The sequence below is a fragment of the Peromyscus leucopus genome, chromosome 20 (genome assembly GCF_004664715.2).
Source record: "Peromyscus leucopus breed LL Stock chromosome 20, UCI_PerLeu_2.1, whole genome shotgun sequence".
NCBI classification, from domain to species: Eukaryota; Metazoa; Chordata; class Mammalia; order Rodentia; family Cricetidae; genus Peromyscus; species Peromyscus leucopus.
Window position 1 is genome coordinate 38,706,173 of NC_051080.1, and position 22,794 is coordinate 38,728,966.

Here is a 22,794-nt window from a genome sequence, read left to right on the forward strand (position 1 = left end):
CCCACTGAGAGTGAGCATCTCCTCTCTTGACCTTGTCCAAAGACAGAGGTCATTCAGGATGTCCCGTGGAGCCGGAGCTGTGTGGTACCCTGTACCATCCACATGTGAGATTCCCACAGTCAATAGACAGCCAGGTTCATAGCCTGCAGGATCCCAAAAGAGATGGGAAGAGTCCACAGAAAGCACATAGGAAAGGCTTGCAATATCAGGTTTTTAATGATCTCCTTATTTTCCTTGTCCTCACTGCTGGCTTATAGAAATTTGGTCAGCAACGAATAGACCTTATTTGCTTTTTTCAGTTTCCCTGAACAGCCACGAGATTAAGCACATCTGTACTGCAGCATTTTTGCACTCAACACCAGACATCTGCATACACCTTCTGCACTCAACACCAGACACCTGCATACAGCCCTTCTGCACACACCAGACACCTGCATACAGTCCTTCTGCACTCAACACCAGGCACCTGCATACAGCCCTTCTGCACCAGACACCTGCATACAGCCCTTCTGCACACACCAGACACCTGCATACAGCCCTTCTGCACAGACACCTGCATACAGCCCTTCTGCACACACCAGACACCTGCATACAGCCCTTCTGCACACACCAGACACCTGCATACAGCCCTTCTGCACACACCAGACATCTGCATACAGCCCTTCTGCACCAGACACCTGCATACAGACCTTCTGCCCCAGACATCTGCATACAGACCTTCTGCCCCAGACACCTGCATACAGCCCTTCTGCACTCAACACCAGACACCTGCATACAGCCCTTCTGCACTCAACACCAGACACCTGCATACAGCCCTTCTGCACACACCAGACATCTGCATACAGACCTTCTGCACCAGACACCTGCATACAGCCCTTCTGCACAGACATCTGCATACAGCCCTTCTGCACACACCAGACACCTGCATACAGCCCTTCTGCACCAGACATCTGCATACAGCCCTTCTGCACTCAACACCAGACACCTGCATACAGCCCTTCTGCATACACCAGACACCCTCACCCTCCACCAGACACCTGCATACAGCCCTTCTGCACACACCAGACACCTGCATACAGCCCTTCTGCACACACCAGACACCTGCATACAGCCCTTCTGCACACACCAGACACCTGCATACAGCCCTTCTGCACACACCAGACATCTGCATACAGCCCTTCTGCACACACCAGACATCTGCATACAGCCCTTCTGCACACACCAGACACCTGCATACAGCCCTTCTGCAAACACCAGACATCTGCATACAGCCCTTCTGCACACACCAGACACCTGCATACAGCCCTTCTGCACACACCAGACATCTGCATACAGCCCTTCTGCACACACCAGACACCTGCATACAGCCCTTCTGCACCAGACACCTGCATACAGCCCTTCTGCACACACCAGACACCTGCATACAGCCCTTCTGCACACACCAGACATCTGCATACAGCCCTTCTGCACACACCAGACATCTGCATACAGCCCTTCTGCACACACCAGACACCTGCATACAGCCCTTCTGCAACACGATCACCTGCACACACCAGACACCTGCATACAGCCCTTCTGCCCCAGACATCTGCATACAGCCCTTCTGCACCAGACATCTGCATACAGCCCTTCTGCACAGACATCTGCATACAGCCCTTCTGCACCAGACACCTGCATACAGCCCTTCTGCCCCAGACATCTGCATACAGCCCTTCTGCCCCAGACATCTGCATACAGCCCTTCTGCACCAGACACCTGCATACAGGCCTTCTACACTCAACACCAGACATCTGCATACAGCCCTTCTGCACTCAACACCAGACACCTGCATACAGCCCTTCTGCACTCAACACCAGACACCTGCATACAGCCCTTCTGCACCAGACACCTGCATATAGCCCTTCTGCACTCACACCAGACACCTGCATACAGCCCTTCTGCACACACCAGACACCTGCATACAGCCCTTCTGCACACACCAGACACCTGCATACAGACCTTCTGCACTCAACACCAGACATCTGCATACAGCCCTTCTGCACACACCAGACATCTGCATACAGCCCTTCTGCACAGACATCTGCATACAGCCCTTCTGCACCAGACACCTGCATACAGCCCTTCTGCCCCAGACATCTGCATACAGCCCTTCTGCACCAGACACCTGCATACAGGCCTTCTACACTCAACACCAGACACCTGCATACAGCCCTTCTGCACTCAACACCAGACACCTGCATACAGCCCTTCTGCACAGACACCTGCATACAGCCCTTCTGCACCAGACACCTGCATACAGCCCTTCTGCACACACCAGACACCTGCATACAGCCCTTCTGCACTCAACACGCTGCCTGAAGCCCTGCCCGTGGCTGGTGGGATGCAGGCCAGCGCATGCCCACATCCCCATCCCCACCCTATCCATTCCTCACACTCGCACCCCCCACCCCACCCCATGGCACTTGCTCTGCCCTTTGAGCCTGACGGCCCAGATCTTGGAAGCCATTCTCTGTACCACTTCTCTGTCCCTCTGCAGCGGAGGATACAACCCAGCCCTTCAGATCTGCGGCCCGAGTTCCTGACCCGAATCGGTTATTCACCTCCCTGACGAATAATCCTAAACCCCTCCTCTTTATGTAGATGTGTGTATTCTACAAATCCCTTTCCACCCTTTGTCTTGCTTGACCTGCACAGACACTGGGTGTGTCTGGAGGCGCTGAGCACAGAGGTCCTGGGGCCTGGTGTTTGGAAAAGCGGCCTCCCGGGAGGCCAGCAGCCGCCAGGGCTCTGTCCTGGTGGGTCCGAGTCCTGCTGCCCACAGTGAGGTCACAGGGTGCTGCGATGGGCTGCCTCCCCCACCTGGCAGACGGGTGTCCTGTTGTGTCTCTGCAGACATGATTAACAAGCAAGACTGTAAGTACGGGGATAACTGCACCTTCGCCTACCATCAGGAGGAGATCGACGTGTGGACGGAGGAACGGAAGGGCACCCTCAACCGTGACCTGCTCTTCGACCCTCTCGGGGGTGTCAAGCGTGGTAGCCTCACCATTGCCAAGCTCCTCAAGGAGCACCAGGGCATCTTCACCTTCCTCTGCGAGGTACCCGCCTGCCCAGCCATGTCACCCGCCCTCCACAGTCCCAGGCACTCTCCAGGCTGAGCTGTGCCCTTGGGCTGGCCGGCCATTGTGGGAGTTGTTAGCCCTGGAGACTGTGGGTGTGGTGAGGCGTGGCCCTAAAGTCACTAGATCCAGAGACTGTCAGAAAGTTAGGTCCTGGGGATCCTGTTAGAACCCGGATCCTGTCTGGCTTCTCATTCTACAAAGGTGAAAACCGAGGCCAGGAAGCAACAGTAATCACCCCATCTGTTCTTCCCTAGGAACCCACAGTGTGCCAGGATCTAGATCTTTATTCATACTTTCTGGGCGGCTCCCGTGCACAGATACTGTTCTCATGTATTGGTGATGCTAGGGTTTGAGGTGAGGTGGAGCCTGAGGGCCAGATGGCCAAGTCAACCTGAGCTGCGAGCCCAGAGCCCAGGCCCCCTCCCAGGACCAGCCACCACTGGCAATCTTTAGGGCCATGCTTCCTGGGGCCAGGTAGACCTAGAATCTTGTCCAGTGTTGTTCCCAAATGGGTATAGTGAATTTAGCCTTAGCTGAGGTGTCTAGAGCAAGGTGTCCATGGCCTGCCTTTCCATATCTTCCTCCGCATGTGTTCCAATCTGGCTGTGCCTGCTCTGCTTCCAGCCAGTGACCCAGCTATACCATCCCTCCCAAATTTCTGCATTTTTCCCAGGCCAGCTCTGATCCCAGTAGCTCCATTGAGCTTTCCAAGTGTTAAGGTTTTTGGGGTTTTTTTTTGAGGGGGTATTGAGACAAGGTCTCACTAGCCCTGGCTGGCCTGGAATTTTTGGTATGTAGACCAGGTTAGTATTGAACTCACAGAGATCCACCTGTCTGTACTTCCGAGCACTGGGATTAAAGGTGTGCACCACCATGACCACCAGCCTTCCCCAGTCTCGAGAGTACACTTGGCTCTGTAGCTCGTTGGGGGTGGAGACAGTGTCATGTTCATCTTTGAGAAGTAAGGGCCTGGGTGGAGGGGGTTTGGTGGAGCCCAGCCCAGCCCGATCTGCTGACCTTTCCAGCAGATAGACCTGTACTGTCTTTCCTTAGGGAAGAGTTGGCTTGGCAATCATAGCTCACGGCCGTAAGACAGGATCTCCTGAACTCATGTCTATCATTTTGTGACCTGCACAGTGAGCCTGTGGGAAAAAGGAGGTTAATTATTCACAGTTGCACTTGAGGAAACTGAGGCTCAAGGGCGTGGAGTAACCCCCTGCCCCAGGCACTGGAGCTGTGTGATCCGAGGGATGAAAAAGGAGAGCTGAGGTCCAGGGCACCTGTGGGCCAGAGACCTGAGGTTCACAGAGCCTGGGTTATCTTCCACACTCCCCCTACCTAAGACAGGGCCTACAGGAACCAGTTGTCTTTGCCCAGATGGCCATGCGGAGTTCTAGCCCATCCCCTCCCCAAGTGGCCTTGTGAAGGTCCCAGCCCATCCCTCTCCCTGGACAGATCTGCTTCGACAGTAAGCCCCGGATCATCAGCAAAGGCACCAAGGACTCTCCATCAGTGTGCTCCAACCTGGCTGCCAAGCACAGCTTCTACAATAACAAGTGAGTCCTGCAGCTGGGGAGGGTCCTGGACAGATAAGGAAAGGCCTGGGCCAAAAAGGGACAGAACAGCGACACATCCACCCATGAAGGGCAGGAACCACGTGTGTTGAACACCTACCATCTTCCAGCGTTGTCTTGGGTATCTAATGGTCTCAGCAGCCCTTTGGGGAGGGAGCTACTGCTCCCCTTGTACAGAAGAAGAAAGCTGAGGCTTGGGAACAGCTTGGTCAGCAGGCAGATGTGGCCCGCTGATTGTTGACTCCAACCAGCACCTTGTGTTGTCATGGTTTCAGTGTCAGGCGGGATGGGAGGAGCTGGGTCCTCCATTGCCGTTTCTCTTTCCAGTTCTCTGCTCTGCCCCATCGTTCGTGATGGAGCCAGGCCCCGCGTTAGGTGGTCCCGGGTTTATATATCCCAGCCTGGCCAGGGATGGTTGTGGGTTGGAGCGCCAGCCCCTGACGCCTTGGGTTTCCTCTTCTCGGAGAGTAATGATGTTCTCATCTTGTTGGGTTTCACTGAAGTCCAGTGAGTTCCCCCACCCAGAGAAAGTGCCTCATTATCATCCTCCTGGGTGTAATTTCTCCTTCTACTCCCGGGCACTCCCTTCCCCCCCCCCCACCTGGTGACAGGTGGGATGAGACACCTCTGGGGACAGTTGCACGCTGCTCTGGCCCCAGAGGTCTGTGATGGGGTACACGTGACACAGAGCTGGGACTAGAGTCTTGAGTGTAGGATCCCCTTTCTTCCTCTGCCACCTACAATTCTGAGATGGGTGCCCAGGAGCAGGCTCTGAGAAGGCTCTCCCCTCAAATTCGCTTGGCACTAGAGGGGTAGCCCCACTGCAAGGATGGAGGGCAGAGGGTGTTGGGGGCCACAGTCGGCGTCACCGCCTCCCGTATGCCCACCAGGTGCCTGGTGCACATCGTCCGTTCCACCTCTCTCAAGTACTCCAAGATCCGTCAGTTCCAGGAGCACTTCCAGTTCGACGTGTGCCGCCATGAGGTGCGCTACGGCTGCCTCCGAGAGGACAGCTGCCACTTCGCCCACAGCTTCATTGAGCTCAAGGTCTGGCTGCTGCAGCAGTACTCAGGTGAGGGACAGGCAGAGCAGGCGAAGCACCAGGCTTGGAATTGGCTGGGACCGAACAGGCCAGGGCCTGGTGGCCAATGGTCAGGACCTCAGGGGAGTTCAGAAGCAGGTGGTTCCTGAGGGCTTCCTGGAGGAGCTAGGAACCCTGGACGTTACAGGGGAGGCAGAACTTGGCTCACAGGGTGCTTGCTGCGAGGTCTCTCCCTATCTGGACCCTGCCTGGGAACATGCCAAGATAGAGATGGGAAAGCAAGAGTGAGTGAGACTCGGAGCCTGGTAGACTCAGACCTTGAACCCTAACCCTGCTCCAGCAACTCCGCCTGCTGCCCGGGGAATGGCCAATATGGCATCTCTGCCTGAGCCTCCTTCTGTTGGTCCAGCAAGTGGATTTTCAGATGTCCACATATCCATCAGTCTAACTGCTTTACACCCTCTCTGTGTCAGGGTACCCAGCCATGAACTAATCAAAGCCCTCACTCCTGAGGACTGACATGGAGCCAGACAGGCAGTGTACAAGCGAGAATCAAATCCTAGGTTCCATCGCACCTAGGATGCATAGTCTTCTCTACTGCCTGTTATAATACTTTTGTTAGCATTATTTGGTGCCATGACGGAGCAGATAGATACCGTACACAGACAGTCAGTATCCACTTAGACTCTAAGTCTTCTCCGGAGTCAGTAGTGGTTTTTGGGTTTTGGTTGCTGTATTTTCTTTGTTTTGTCTTTTTTTTTTTTTTTTTCCATGACAGGGTTTCTCTGGGTAGCCCTGGCTGTCCTGGAACTCACTCTGTAGACCAGGCTGGCCTTGAACTCAGAGATCGCGCCTGCCTCTGCCTCTTGAATGCTGGCATTAAAGGTGTGCGCCACCGACGCCCAGCAGAGTCAATAGTGTTTTGACTTGAGTTGTGCACCATTGATGTGTGGAAGCCGAGCAATGGGAGAGGGATGGAGAAAAGTGTTTCCAGTGAGGCGGTGAGAACCGGCCTGTCTAGGGAGGGGCAGGGGATGCTCCAGGGAGCAAAGGACTTGAGGCAGAAGGTTATCTCAGGAGGTAAAGCAGTGAATGGAAGTGGGATAGAGTTTAAGACGCAAGGCTCCCAGTGTGTGAGAATCTCTTGGCCATAAATAGGAATATAGTCACATGCTGCATTGATATTTTAGTCAATGGTGGGCCAAAGGACAGTGGCCCCACAATGTTATAATGGGGATGAAGAGTGCAATGAATTATAATGAATGAACAACACTGTTCCTAGTTCGTGGATTTGCTATACTATATCATAATTGTTAGGCTGTATTCCTAGTTGAAATTAAAAAAACAAAATTAAAAATGCTGACTGTGTAGCCAAGAGATGACTCACAGGATAAGATGTATGCCACCAAGTATGACCTGAGTGCAATCCCCGGACCCACATGGTAGAAAGAGAAAACCAACTCCTGCAAGGTGTCCTCTGATGCCCACACACCTGCCTGCACCACATACATACAAAAGAAATAAATGTAGTAAGATGATTGCTTTTAAAATCCTGGCCTGTGATGCTGGTTCAGCCTCATCCTGTTTACAGCTCAAAGTACTGCGCATCTCAGAAAAGCCCATCAATAATATGACACAGGACTGCAGTTGGCATGACTCTAAATTTTTATTTTTTTATTTTTATTTTTATTTTATTTTTTTTTTTTTTTTTTTTTGGTTTTCCGAGACAAGGGTTTCTTGTGTAGCTTTGCGCCTTTCCTGGGACTCACTTGGTAGCCCAGGCTGGCCTCGAACTCACAGAGATCCGCCTGGCTCTGCCTCCCGAGTGCTGGGATCAAAGGCCTGCGCCACCACCGCCGCCCGGCTGGCATTACTCTAAATTTGCTGTGCAAGGCCAGGAGGGGTTTTGGGTGAAATGGAGTTTCAGGATCTGACCAGCGGTTTGTTTCTAAGCCATGCTAGCTGCTTGGTGGAGAATAGAGGACCTAGGGGTCGGTGGAGACACCAGGGAGGATGTACCTCACACCAGGGGGTGGGGGTGGAGGTGGCAGGAGGGGTGGGATTCTGGGTGTACTTTGAAGTGGAGCCAGCAAGATTTGTTGACGGACCAGATTACAAACAGAAGGTTATATCAAGGTCAGTGCTGCTGTCATGGTACCTAGTAGACTAGGGTTTCGTGTTCTGAGAAGAGGGGGTGTGTAGTAGGAGCACGTTTGGGGGCGCTAATATCAGGGTTCTGTGTGGGATGTAGGTTCCAAACTGTCTTCTTGGACCTCAAGGAGGGATGTTGAGTGGGCAGCCAGATGTGGCGGGCTGTAAGTCCAAAGGACACATGGGCTGTGGATTTGCGTTTGGGGGTTACCAGTAAGAAGGTGATGTCAAGTGTGGCATGTGGCCCCGGGTAAGCAGGGAATGGAGTGTAGCAGGAATCTTAAAAGTTCTTATTAATAAAATCAAACCTGAGGCGAGTTATTGGGGGTCAATGCTGGTAGATCAGAGAGACAGAACAAGCCACAGCTATCTTACCTCACCAGTTCCTCAGCTGGTCCTGTTTCCTCAGACTGGAAGCTTCTATGTCCTCATCCAGAATGAATCTCAGCTGAACTGCTGCTCCAAAGCCTGAAGCTTAACCAGCCACATGCTTAACCAGCCAAATGCCTCTAGTTTCTGGTCCTCACACCTTATATATCTTTCTACTTTCTACCACCACTCCCTGGGATTAAAGGCGTGAGTCACCATGCTTGACTGTTTCCAATGTGGCCTTGAACTCACAGAGATCCAGAGGGATTTCTATCTCTGGAATGCTAGGATTAAAGGTGTGAGTGCCACCATTTTCTAGCCTTTGTATCTAGTGGCTGTCTGTTCTCTAACCCCAGATAAATTTATTAGAGTACACAATATTTTGGGGAACACAATATCACCACAATGGAGAGTGGCCGCAGAATGATGAGGCAGATGACTGGAGGGGCTGCAGGCCGGGGAGGGAGGCTTCAGGAAGGCATCAGCTGGGCCTGGAAGGCAAGTAAGGATCTGATTGGTACTTTGGGGCCATCATGCTGGGACATTTGCCCTTTGGGGGTTGGCAGTGAAGAGCCATGTACCTTGTGCTTTGGCGAGCCCTAGAGACCAGTGGCCTTGGGGCTGCCAAGCAGGATTTTGCTTGAGCCCCCAGTGAGAAAGGCAGAGAGGCTTCAGGAAGAGCTGAGCAGCTGGATCTGGGAATGGGACACTGGCTAGGGAGTCAGGAAACTTTCTTCCTATGATACAGATGAACAAACAGGCCCAGAGAAGCTGAGCTTTTTCCCGGGGTCCTGAGTCTTATGTGGCGGGACTCGCTGGGTGGGACTCCTCTGCTTGGACCTCGTCCCAGCATCCCCAGAGTGCTGGGTCTCACCCTTTGCCAAGCCGTGTGTTTTCTTCCACCCTCCACAGGCATGACCCACGAAGACATCGTTCAGGAATCCAAGAAATACTGGCAACAGATGGAAGCCCATGCAGGGAAGGCCTGCGGCAGCCTGGTGAGGCCCTGGGACTGGCATGGGGTTAAGGGCGGGCACCACGGGAGTTGTCCGCTTCCTTTTCCTGTGATGTGTGACCTAGCAAGTTGTGCTCTTTTCTGTATTCGCAGAGTTCACGTGTTACTACTTGCTTTGTTATCAGTGTGTGTGTGTGTGTGTGTGTGTGTGTGTGTCATTTTCCTATGTGCAGGTATGTATTTTCATAAACATACACATTTATATACATAGATATGCACATTGTTTCTGGGGGGGTTCTGTTTTGAACATCTGGGAATAAGTGCAGATAGTTATCCTCTTACCTCTGACCACTTTAAAAAGGTATTCTGGGGCTGGAGAGATGACTCGGCAGTTAAGAGAACTTGCTGCTCTTCCAGAAAGCCACGTTTGATTCCCAGCACCCACATGGTGGCTCACAATATCTCTAACTCTAGTGCCCTGGACTCTAATACCCTCTTCTGGCCCCTGTGGGCACTACACACAAGTGGTATGTGTGTGTGCATACACACACACACACACACACACACACACACACACACACACACAGGCAAAACACCCATACACATAAAATAATAACTTTAAAAAAAATTGTAGAGGGCTGGAGAGATGGCTCAGGGGTTAAGAGCACTGGCTGCTCTTCCAGAGGACCCAGGTTCAATTCCCAGTGCCCACATGGCCGCTCACAAACTGTCTGTAACTCCAGTTCTAGGAGATCTGACACCCTCACACCAATGCACATAAAATAAAATTAAATTATTTAAAAAAAAAAAATTGTAGGGAGCTGGAGAGATGGCTCAGAGGTTAAGAGCACTGGCTGCTCTTCCAGAGGTCCTGAGTTAAATTCCCAGCAACCGCATGGTGGCTCACAACCATCTGTAATGAGATCTGGTGCCCTCTTCTGGCATGTAGGCACACATGCAGACAGAACATTGTATACATAATTTAAAAAAAATTGTAATGAGGGGCTGGAGAGATGGCTCAGAGGTTAAGAGCACTCGCTGCTCTTCCAGAGGACCCGGGTTCAATTCCCAGCACCCACATGGCAGCTCACAACTGTCTGTAACCCCAGTTCCAGGGCATCTGACACCCTCACACCAATGCACATAAAATAAAGATAAATAAATTTTAAAAAAAAATTGTAATGAGGGTACCTTTTTATAGCCACAGTACCCATGTAACACCAGAAAATTAATAGAAAGAACACTGCCATTCAGATTCTGTCCCTAAATTTTAGGTGACACCCTGTTCCATTGGCATGTCTTTTTCATGTCCTTTAATTTAGAATGCCTCCTTCATGGGTCTTTGTCTTCATGACGGACATGTTCAAAACCTCTGGTTTTACAGATAATCCGTCCTGTGGGGTGGGGCGCCTGTTTCCTCAGGCCATGGGCTCAGCTTCCACATCAGCAGACATGTCATCTCAAGCTATCCCCTTAGTGGTGATAACTGTGAGAGTCTGACTAAGGTTCCCCTGCTGTGAAGATTCCTGCACCTACAAAATTATCTTTTCTCTATGTGATTAGTTACAACTTCCTGGATCAATAGAGCATGGTGGCACATGCCTATCACCCCAGCACTTGGAAGGTGAGGCAGGAGAATTAGGAATTGAAGGCCAGCCTCGGCTACTTAGTGAGTTTGAGGTTAGCTTGGGCTGTGTGATAGACTATCTAACCTGCCCCCCTGCTCCTCAAAAAAGCCTCTTGGAGATGCCTTGAGTCCGTGTGAATGTCTGTGTCAGCTCAGGGTGGTTGGTACCCACGGATGTGGTGTTGCTTCTCTCCTGGTCTTCACTGTGGTCCGACTGTGTGAGCCCCGGACACAGTACCCCACCTGTACCATTCCCACCATCCAACCCTCCTTGGATTCTTCATCATAAGGCCCTGCCCGCCATCTCCTGCATGGGTGTGAGGCTTACAGGAGCTGGCCCCAGTCTCAGCATGCTGAGGGATGGGCCTGTGGCTCACTCATGAGGGATGATCCTGTCCCCTAGGCCAGACCAGTCTGTTGTCAACTTGAAGGAAACCTGGGCTTCTGAACTCCTTATGGGGCCAGGCTGGAGTGGGGGTAGAGGGGGGATCCAAGCTGAGGGGAGGAGCCGTTAGGGCTCCCTGCTCCCTGGGTCTTCCCTTTCTAGCCTTTGTATCACCCCCCCCCCGTCTCCTCTCTTCTCCTCCTCCTCCTTTCTCTCTGTCTCTCTGTCTCTGTCTCTCTCTCCTCTCTTCTCCTCCTCCTCCTTTCTCTCTCTGTCTCTCTCTGTCTCTCTGTCTCTGTCTCTCCTCTCTTCTCCTCCTCCTCCTTTCTCTCTGTCTCTGTCTCTCTGTCTCTCTGTCTCTGTCTCTCTCCAGAAATGAGCTCACCCTGGACTATAGGATCTCTGGTGGTTAGACAAAGGCCAGCATTCCTCAGGAACTTATGAAACTGGTCCCCTCCACCAAAAGGAGTCGTTCCCTTACCTCTGGCAGAAGGGACATATGGCTACCTGCAGCACCTATCAGCATAGCAAAGCACATGCTGGCCTCCCGGCTCCTTGAGTATCACAAGGACCTGCTGCACATTTCAAAGTCCATGCTAGTATACTAACCTTTCTCACCTCCTCCCTACCCTAAACTCCCTCCAGCTCATGACTTCCCTCCCCAGCTGCTCATTCTCCTTAGAACCCTGCTAGTCTCTTTCCTCTCCCCACCTCTGTCTCCTCTCTTCTTTCTCTCTCTCCCTCCCTCTCTCTATTTCTCTCTCTCTCTCACTGCCTCTGTCTCTTATTTTTTATTTCTTTGAGATGGATCTTGCTACAGCCAGAGCTGGCCTTGAACTCAGGACCCCGTTGCCTCAGCCTCTCAAGTGTGGAGATTATACCCGACTGCCCGTTTTTCTTTCTCTTCTGACTTCCTGCATCTCTCTCGTTCTTTTTGCTCCTGGCCAGGAGCCCAGCAGGGACACTGTGATGGGCTCAGGTGGGTCCTTGTGGGCAGTCTTCTAAAGACAGCCCCGAGTCCTGGCCCCCTCCGTTCTTCCTCATCCTCTTCTCCTGACCAGTGGTCAGTCCTTCCAGGGCCACCCAGGGCCAAGGTGTGTGCCTCTCTGGCTGATGGTGCTTCACCCCTCCCCTACTGCCAAGACTCCACCCTGCCTATTCAGGACACCACCCAGGCCTAGCTCAGGAACCAGACACCCGTGTCCAACTCAGCTGGCCCAGGCATGAGCTCTTGCCTGCTTGCCATCTAGGAGTAAAGGCAGGGGGCCACCAGGGCAGGTACTTGGGCCCAGTGCCTCTGGCTTACCATGCCATCCCCTGAAGAAGCACAAAAGCGCTTTACTTCAGAGGGAGTGAGGATTTGCTCTGAGCTGCCTCTGCTCGGTCAGAAGTAAATGATCCCTACCCTGGGCAGCGCCTGAGGGAACCAGCAAGAGACATATCCACCTGCTAGCCTGGAGAAATGAAGGGCTGCCCCTGGACAGATGGGGAGTCTAGCAACAGAAGGGACAGAAGACAGCTGGAACAAGTTAGCCAAGGCTACCTCTCATTCCCCACTCTGTCCTGGGCACAGAAGAGCAGCTCTTGCCTACAGAGTCAAGGCTAGGGCAAAAGGTCGGGAAGAATTGTGGGAAAGGAGCCTCAGAGACTAGCTGGACACTGCCCTGGAAGAGGGTCCTGAATCCAAGACTGTCTGTCCTGCTGCCCAAGGCCAACTTCCCACCTCTGAACTCCTGCTCTCTACAGACTGAGCACTCAAAACTGGTTGGTCAGACAAGGTACTTGAGCCATGGGGAGCGGCAGCTTTGTCATAGGAAAGCTCCAGGAGGGCCCCCTGCAGCCTGAGCTGAGTGTGTGGGTGATACACACATGATGTGCAGGGGAGCACACCAGTGTGGACAGGCCAAAGGAGGGACCAGGCATCCTCTATCACTGCCTTACCCTTCAGGCAGCAAAGTCTCTTGCTGACCCTAGGGCTTCCACTTTTTGGCTAGCCTAGTCCCCAGCTACATCCTGTCTCTGCACCACTCAGAGCTGGGGTTACAGGCACGTGCCGGACCCCACCTGGATTTTACCGAGGTGCTGGAAACCAAACTGCTGTCTCCATGCTTATACAGTGAACACTGCTACGTGCTGAGCCATCCCTCCAGCACTTGAGCTGAATTTTGAAAGACAATTTTTAGGATAAGTTGCATGAAACCCAGAGGAAGGGCATTCCAGGTAGAGGACAGCATGTGACAGGGTCGGTCACTTCCTCTTTTTGGCTTGTTTTCCCATGAGTAGTTTTTATGCAGCACAGATATGTGGGTCTACAAGACGAGCATATAAATCAAACTTTTGTTGTTTAAGAAAGAGTCTCACTATGTGTAGCCCAGTATTTCCTGGGACTGACTTTGTAACCCACTCAAAGTCTCTTAACTTGTCGTAATCCTCCTGCTTCCTAAATGATAGGATTACCAGCATAAGCTACCATACCTGGCTATAAATTAAACATTTACTAATGCTAGGTCATAAAGAAATGTCTTATAAAATGATTTTTTTGGTATTTATATAATTTTATTGTTTATTAAATTGAAAGAAAATATTAAGCCAGGCAGTGGTGGCACACACCTTTAATCCCAGCACCTGGGAGGCAGAGGCAGGTGAATCTCTGTGAGTTCGAGGCCAGCTTGGTCTACAGAGTAAATTCCAGGACAGGCTCCAAAACTACACAGAGAAACCCTGTCTCAACTGCCCCCCTCAAAAAAAAGAAAAGAAAATATTAATGAGATGGACATGCTTGTTTAATTTACATAAAGACCTAAGTATTGGCTGAAGAGTTGGAACTACAGGATGTGGAGACGGCACTTCTTGGAACTGATTAATATTTGGTTTTTGTAGTTGTCAATGCTGAGAACATCACTGTGCATAAATATGTAGTACACAATGGCAGGAGTCTGTTTAGAACCATGTCAGAATTGTTGGAAATTCAATACTAACCCACACCAAAATTTATTCAATAATTAAAAAAAAAATCTCAAATGAGAGCTGGAAACTCAAATGATTCAGCTCATTAAGAGTGCTTGCTGAGGGCTGGAGAGATGGCTCAGAGGTTAAGAGCACTGACTGCTCTTCCAGAGGTCCTGAGTTCAAGTCCCAGCAACCACATGGTGGCTCACAACCATCTGTAATGAGATCTGGCACCCACTTCTGCATACATAATAAATAAATAAATTTAAAAAAAAAAAAAAAAGAGTGCTTGCTGATAGCTGGGTGGTGGTGGCGCACACCTTTAATCCCAGCACTCAGGAGGCAATGCCAGGTGAATGTCTGAGTTCGAGGCCAGCCTGGGCTACAGAGTGAGTTCCGGGACAGTAACAACAACAACAAAATAGAGCGTCTGCTGCTTTTGCAGACGACCCAGGTTTGGTTCCCAGTACTCACTCAGGCAGCTCACAGTTGTCTGTAACAACAGTTTCAGGCCATCTAATGCTCTCTGGCCTCCATGGGCACCTGCATTACAGGCATATGAAATACATAAACTCCCAAAGACGTGCACACGTGCACACACGCCCATGCCTTTTAAAAAATGAAGCTCAAGTGAGCAACTCCACAGCAATAGTTTCAAATCTCTCTCTCTCTCTCTCTCCCCCTTTCCCTCTCTCTCTTTCTCTCTCTCTCTCCCTCCCTCCCCCCCCCTCAATGCTATGATGAAACACCACAACCAAAAGCAGCTTGGAGAGGGAAGGGCTTGTTTGGCTTATATATCCTGAATCACTGTCCACTGGGGAAAGCCAAGGCAGGAACCCAAGAAGACAGGGACCTGGAGGCAGGAGCTGATGCAGAGGCCATGGAGGACTGCTGATTACTACTAGCTTGTTCATCAGACTTGCTCAGTCTGCTTTATTATAGAACCCAGGGCCACCAGCCCAAAGATGGTACCACCCACAATGGGCTAGGCCATCCCCCATCAATCACTAGTTAAGAAAATGCCCTCCAGGCTTTACCTACAAAGATTTATTTATTTATTATGTATACAGCATGTATGACCAGAAGAGGGCGCCAGATCTCATTACAGATGGTTGTGAGCCACCATGTGGTTGCTGGGAATTGAACTCACGACCTCTGGAAGAGCACTCGGTGCTCTTAACCTCTGAGCCATTTCTCCAGCCCCCTACAGCCCAATCTTACAGAGACATTTCCTCAGTTAAAGTTCCCTCCTCTCAGATGACGACAGCTTGTGTCAAGTTGACATAAAACTAGCCAGCGCAGCCTCAAACTCACAGAAATCCATCTGCCTCTACTGCCCCAGTGCTGGGATAGGCCACCATGCCTGGCAATGAAAAGAAAAAAGATTTAGGTTAATTGTGTATGAGTGTTTTGCCTGCACGGATGTAGGTATTGTACACCACATGCATGCCTGTTGCCCACAAAGGTCAGAAGAGGGGACCTAAAGTTATGGATGGTTGTACGCCACCATGTGGGTGCTGGGAAGATCTTCTCTGAGAACAGGTACTCTCAATCACAGAGCCAGCCATCCCTGGAGTCCCAACAGCAACTTTTAAAAATCAGACACTGTAACAATGTAACTCAAAGACACACGAGTTTAGTGCTTCAATGCTGAGAGAGGACAGTAGGAAAATATTAAAAGCCTTTGTTTTCTGTGGACCATTATTTTCCTAAAGAGCGGGAAGTTTGTCTGTACGGTAAGAACACTGCGGTTCATGACATGTAGTAGTCTGGAACCCGCACCGAGTTCGGGCAGTGTTGCTGGGTGCTGCAGGCTGAGACACCATGCACGGTGCAGCTTGTTCCTATCAGGTACTCAGATTCAAGGGTTTGGTAAGGGGCATGACGGAACAAGAGAATGTGCTGCCAGACACACCCCACATTCCTTGCACGTTTGATGTCGAATTAATTTCTGGTGGTTGTGTATTCTCGTTTATGATAGGTTTCAGTACTGCCAAATTTTCCAGAGCTCCCAGGTTCAGTTCTCTGCCCCTGGATGGGTTTTGACCACATGTTAAGGAGCTATCGTGATTAAGAGCACACACTGTCTTGCAAAGGGCCTGAGTTTGGTTCCCAGCCCCCATGTCAACAGCTCACACTACCTGTAATTCTAGTTCCGGGGGAATCTAACCAATGCCTCTGGCCTGCAAGGGCACACACCCACACACGTGCACAAACCCACATATATATACTTAATTTAAAAATAAAATAGGCTGGGAAGCCAGATGTGGTGGCGCACACCTTTAATCCCAGCACTCAGGAGGAAGAGGCAGGTGGATCTCTGTAAGTTTGAAGTCAGCCTGGTCTACAGAGCGAGTTCCAGGACAGCCAGGGCTACACAGAGAAACCCTGTCTTGAAAAAAAAAAATAGGGCTGGGATGATAGAGCATGTGCCTTGAATCCCAACACTCATGAAACAAGCTGATGGATCTCTGTGAGTTCAACTCCAGTTTGGTCTCCACAGCAAGTTCCAGAACAGCCAGTGATACATAGTGAGACCCTGTCTAAAAATAAATAAATAAAATAAATTTAAAATAAATCTTTAAAGGGAGAAGCTATTCTATGCAGTAGTTGCATAAAATAGGCCTCTAAAAAGTAAAGCTCAGTAAAGGCCAGCTGGGGAGGGCAGAAAGAGACCCTGACTCGGGATCCCTACCGGCATCAGGTTCCTCTACTCAGAACTCAGAGGACCCGCAGCCGAGAGGGCCCTGTCTGTCAGCAGAACCGGGCAGTTGACCAGCTGATTTAAGTCGTGGTGGTCTTAGGCTCCCAGAGCCCTAAGGCCTGGTGGCTCTGGCGTCATCAACCCACTCTCCGGTCTTCCGATAGGGTACCCCAAGGACACACGGGCCCAGCACCTTTGACTTGCAGATGAAGTTTGTGTGTGGTCAGTGCTGGAGGAACGGGCAGGTGGTGGAACCAGACAAGGACCTCAAGTATTGCAGTGCCAAGGCCCGGCATTGGTGAGCAGGCCCGGGGCAAGATGGGCGACTCCTAGCGCACCGTGGGGGAGGAGGCCAAGACTTGGGAGACCAGGGCTCTGAGAAAGGAAAGAAGGTCTCCTAACACTGAGGCTTCCTCTCTGATTCTCCCCCCAATGACTCTCATCTTTGACCTACAGCTGGACCAAGGAGAGGCGGGTCCTTCTGGTGATGTCCAAAGCCAAGAGGAAATGGGTGTCGGTGAGGCCACTGCCATCCATTCGAAACTTTCCACAGCAATACGATGTGAGCACTTGAGGGGTGGGTAGTACATGAAGTTGTCGGCCTTGGGAGGCTCTAACTGGCCGATGACGTAGCCTTGTGGGACTCAGCAGGCTTTCCTTTGCCCGCCCACAGCTCTGCATCCATGCCCAGAACGGCCGCAAGTGCCAGTATGTGGGGAACTGTTCCTTCGCACACAGCCCTGAGGAGAGGGACATGTGGACCTTCATGAAGGAGAACAAGAGTAAGTGACAGACTTGTCCTACATCGCCTCATTTCCAACACCTCCTGAATACCTGCTGGGGTCTTCCCCAGACTCAGCAGGCCCTGCCCGACTCTGGGCTTCCTGTGAGTGATTAGTCTCTCAGGCCCGGCAGCAGGCCTAAGATGTCTGTGCCTCCCAAGTCCAGAAGGGATCATGGGGAGAGCGGACGGGGAAGCCCCCTCACCAGGTGCTCTGTCCCCTCCCAGTCCTGGATATGCAACAGACCTATGACATGTGGCTGAAGAAACACAACCCGGGCAAGCCAGGAGAAGGGACGCCCCTCAGCTCTCGGGAAGGGGAGAAGCAGATCCAGATGCCCACGGACTATGCCGACATCATGGTAAGCCCGCTGCCCACATGCTGGGCCAGGGTCAGGTGGGAGGGCCAGCCTGGAGGGGCTGAGTGGGGGGCAGAGCTGCGGAAGTTGGCACCCACGAAACGGTGCTCCCATGACTGTGCTCCCAGATGGGCTACCACTGCTGGCTCTGCGGTAAGAACAGCAACAGCAAGAAGCAGTGGCAACAGCACATCCAATCCGAGAAGCACAAGGAGAAGGTCTTCACCTCCGACAGCGATGCCAGTGGCTGGGCCTTCCGCTTCCCTATGGGCGAGTTCCGGCTCTGTGACAGGTGCTGAGGGCAGCGTGATGGGGCAGCATGGGGGGCGGGGGGCAGGTAGGACGGAGGTGGACCTGAGGGCAGGGGTGATGTGACCAGCTGCATCCCCTTGCCTTGGTGTACCTTGGATATGAGTACAGGATGGCGGGGTCGGCTCAGACTTCTCTCCCCCTCCTTCACAGCAGGGGTCAGGTCCTTAGAGGGTGCTCACTCCTGGGTCGGGGGTTCCCTGAGGAGCTGGGACCAGAGCTCTCTGGGGAGCGGCACGTCTTAGGAAGGTCGAGCGGCCCCAGGCGGGAAGGCGTAGAGCTCAGGCAGTGAGACTTCTGCCCCTCACAGGCTCCAGAAGGGCAAGGCCTGCCCCGACGGGGACAAATGCCGCTGTGCCCATGGACAAGAGGAACTCAATGAGTGGCTGGACCGGCGCGAGGTGCTGAAGCAGAAGCTGGCCAAGGCCCGCAAGGACATGCTTCTGTGTCCGCGGGATGACGACTTCGGCAAATACAACTTCCTGCTGCAAGAGGATGGGGACCCCACTGCTGCCACCCCAGGGGCCCCCACTGCTGCAACTGCTACCGCCACCACTGGGGAGTAGGGCCAGGTCTCAACTGTGGGCAGAGTTCTGGGGTCGGGGGTGGGCTGGGGACAGAAAGCCTGACAGAATGGCCAGAGCAGGTTAGTTGAGGGCAGGGGACCACCCCATCCGGCAGCCTCCAGTCCCCTGGGTCCCTGTCCATCCTTTCCACCCCCAACACCCCAGGTGTGTGTACCCAAGGGTCCTTGTCCTGTCAAAATGGGGGCAGCCCCTCCCCAAGTTGAGTTCTCCTGGTTGGAGTGGGAGGGGCCTGGCTGACCTCTCCAGCTTCAGCCTACAGCTTTAACTTCTGTCTGCTCCTAAAGGGCTGGGGAGCCTAGGGTCCCCACTTGAATCTGCAGCAGGAGGGTCCTGTTCCCTTCCTACCTTCCCCTTCTCCCCTTCCCTGGGGGCCAGATCAGGACACAGCAGAGGGCGGTGGGCAGCGCTGGTTAGCTTCAGATACAGTTGTGAGATGGAGTTGGAGACACTGTACTGGTCACTTACCACCTGGGGCCTCAGTTTTCCTGCTCTGTGAAAGGGGCAAGGGCGAAGGTAGATGATATCTGAGGCTAGACCAAGGGGTCTAAGTGCTCCTAACAACCATCCTATACCCAGCCATCTTTGTGAGCCACTCTTGTAGACGCAGCCCAAGCCCTATTTTACAGAAAGGAAAACTGAGGTCTAGCAGGAAGAGTGGTTTGCCCAGGGTCTCCAGCCCTCGGTTTGGTGCAGATCTGGGATGTAAACATTGGTCAAAAGACCCCACCTATTAGCAGCTAGAGCCTCTGGGCTCCTCAGCCCCATGCAGCATGACCTGGGAATTAGGGGAAGAGCTGCTGAGGCCAGAGCTGGTCTTGTCTGCATCCTGTGGGGGATATTGTTGGGTGAGCAGCAGAAGTTACATTTCCAGGAGCTTTCACAGAGAGGTGGGAGAATACAGGCACCGTGAGCTCAGGTTCTGCACAAGGTCCAAAGCATGGGGAGGGTCCGGGGGTATATTGAGAGCAGGGAGGTGACCTAGGATCCATGGGCCACTATGGGACATAGCCTCTCTTTCCTGGGGACCTACTATAGTTTTCTCCAAAAAGACCCAAATATACTGTCATGCCTGTCTATCCCAGCCCCACCCTATGCCTAACCCTGCCAGCTGCCTAGGACCCTAGCTGACCCCCAGCCCATGCCTCCACATACCAAGGTCTCTTACCGTCTGAAGTGTTGTACACCCCTTCATCCCGCTCCCCATGAGTAGACACAGCCTCCCTGGCTCCCCCCAAAACATTCCAGAATGCCCCACACCATTGGCATAAGAAGTGGGGCGCCCCCAGAAGGAACCAGAGACTAAGGCTAGCGAGGAGCGGAATGGAATGAACACTCCTATGTTCCCCGCAACCCTGGCTGCGGGAAACTCAGTGGTGTGATGATGGGCACCTGGGGCATAAAGGACCCATTCCTCATGGTGCCACTGCCCAGCCTTCTCCAATAACCATGGCATGCACCTTTTCCTCTCCCCTGCCCCCCTTCCCTGCCCTCAGCTGGCCGGCACGGCAGAGTTTGGGTGCTGGCCGTGTGGCTGGAGGGGAGGTGTGACCACATGCAAGGTGAGGGCCGTGGCCGTGAATGTTGATGATGATACTTGTTCTCCCGACCTGTGGTGTTGCAGTCTGTCGTCACCAGCCTCGTTTCTAGTGTGTATATATGTCGCCCCTGTGATGCATATATACACAGGTATTAAATATATCGCTCTATATAATATTATATATGTGTGTGGTATCCAAGAGATCTCTTCTAATGAGGGCTAAAGATAAAGAATTCGGGGGTAAAAATGCAGACATCCTTGCGAGTTTTGGGGTACTGATGAGGTCATCTGGCTATTTAGGAGACTGAGACTGGAGCCATGGCTCAGAGATGATTTGGGCAGAAGGGGCAAGATGGCCCACACCTGGCCCTGCTCTGGCTGCTAGTTTCCCACACATCCATGTCTAGAGGGGAGTACCAGTGTGCTCAGGAAAAGGACATGATTAGTGTTTGTTTCCCACCAGAGAAGGATGAGTCCAGAGTTTTCCTGTTGTTCATCTGCCCAGGGGTCCTTGAGATCTGGGCTCCCCTGCATTCTACACCTGGGTCCCCCCACCCACCCCGGGAGGAGAAAAGAGACAGGGATGACCTGGGGTGGGAGACAACAAAACGTTTTAAATGATGATGATATTTAATGGAAGGCTCAGAGTTGAATCGGTGCCTCGGAGACAGCTTAGTAGACATGGAGTCAGGGCAGTGGGAGCGGATGCTGCATTTCTCAGCTGGGCAGTAATCAATCTAATGGTCCTTTTAAAATGTCTGTATTAAAATTTAAGAATACCACACTTTAATATTAAATATCATAAGGTCTAGTATCTTGATAATAATGTAGATGTTTTAATAACATTTTTTTGTCCTTCAAAATAAAACGAGAGAGAAACTTGCTTCCTTTAGCCTTTGTTCTAGAAAACACGTGTGTGCACGTTGATTCTTGGCCCCCAGGTGTCGCTCCTGCTGCTCCCCGCCTACCGCATGGACTCAGGGGGCCAGGGCTGCCCAGCACTCCTGGGACAGAGCTGGCCCCGGCTGCCCGTGCCTGGGGCAGACATTCCGCGGGGTGAGGGGCAGTGTCCCTGTGTACACATGGAGGCCCAGCTGACCCAGGTCAGCAGCACCTGGTGAGCAGGCACAAGCTGTGCTCTGTACAAGTGGTCCTAGGAGTCACCCGAGGAGTCCCTGCCAGTTTTCTTGCAGCCTGCCTGCTCATAGCCCTTCCTGTGGGGCTGCCTGGGCCTCTTGCTTTTATCATGTGCCACTCTGGATTCTGTGCCCTTTTCGGGTGTGGCCTGTCCAGGAAGGTAAAAGGTCACGCCAAGCTTTACAATGTGATCCAGATTGCAATCCTGACCCTCTGTGCCCAAGGAAGATCCAAGGTTACACGGGAAAGTTTCTTCGCCTCTTTGAAAATCTTTGAGACAGAGGATTAATATGTAGCGTGGATGGTACCAGCCTGAACTTTTATCCTGCCCTTTGCTTTCCTGAATGCTGGGCTTATAGGCCTGTGTTACCACGCCCAACAGTTTCCTCAATTTTCAAAGACTGGGCATGACTCTGATCTCATGGGGGTGTTTTTCAAATTTCCTGAAGTGTGCTCAGCCTAGAGTGAGTGAGTGCTCACCAGACAGTCTCACTGTAGAGCCCCTGGCTGGCCTGGAATTCTTTTTTTGTTTTACCCCTCAAGACAGGGTTTTTCTGTGTAGCCCTGGCTGTCCTGGAACTCACTCTGTAGACCAGGCTGGCCTCGAACTCAGAGATCCACCTGCCTCTGCCTCCCCAGGTGCTGGGATTAAAGGTGTGTGCCACCATGCCTGGCTGGAATTCTTATTGTAGACCAGGCTAGGCTCAAACCTGCATGGATGACCCTGCCTCTGCCTCCGAGTGCTAAGATACAAGTGTACCCCACTAGGCCTGGCTTGCCAGTTAAAGTACTGGATAGAGTGGCCAGGGAGCAAAAGTCCTGGACCTCTGAATTCTCTGAAGACAGAAGATGCTTGGGCCAGGTATGCAGGAAGTCCTCCAACTAACACATGATGGTATGAAAAGAGGAAGACTTAATCTCAGCACTCAGGAGGCAGAGGCAGGCAGATCTCTGAGTTCAAGGTCAGCCTGATCTACAGAGTGAGATCCAGAACAGGCAGGGCTACACAGAAATCCTGTCTTGAAAAACAAAACAAAAAACACAAGCCTGTCCTTGGGCTGGAGGGCAGACACATGAGCTTGCATTGGGACATTCCTTAAATCCAGGAAATTAAAGAATGAGCAGGAAACCTAAGGGGTTGAGTTAACCCAACTTGAAATCCCCTTTAGTTCTCTTCTGAAGGAATCATTACCCAGGCAAGCACCC

The 22,794-nt window shown here is 52.1% G+C and overlaps 1 protein-coding gene across 2 annotated transcripts in view; it reads left to right on the forward strand.

The window, feature by feature from the left end:
• The window catches only part of Zc3h7b (zinc finger CCCH-type containing 7B), a 50,720-nt gene extending 29,385 nt beyond the window's left edge, over window positions 1-21,335 (forward strand). For both annotated transcript variants that reach the window (XM_028871218.2, XM_028871219.2), the window contains exons 14-23: window positions 2,893-3,098; window positions 4,578-4,678; window positions 5,587-5,768; window positions 9,171-9,256; window positions 17,043-17,176; window positions 17,335-17,440; window positions 17,552-17,660; window positions 17,888-18,021; window positions 18,147-18,310; window positions 18,638-21,335. In XM_028871218.2, the coding sequence (XP_028727051.1) occupies window positions 2,893-3,098; window positions 4,578-4,678; window positions 5,587-5,768; window positions 9,171-9,256; window positions 17,043-17,176; window positions 17,335-17,440; window positions 17,552-17,660; window positions 17,888-18,021; window positions 18,147-18,310; window positions 18,638-18,893 (1,478 nt within the window). In that variant the 3' untranslated portion in view covers window positions 18,894-21,335. The remainder of the gene's footprint in view (window positions 1-2,892; window positions 3,099-4,577; window positions 4,679-5,586; window positions 5,769-9,170; window positions 9,257-17,042; window positions 17,177-17,334; window positions 17,441-17,551; window positions 17,661-17,887; window positions 18,022-18,146; window positions 18,311-18,637) is intronic.
• The last annotated feature ends 1,459 nt before the right edge of the window (window positions 21,336-22,794 follow it).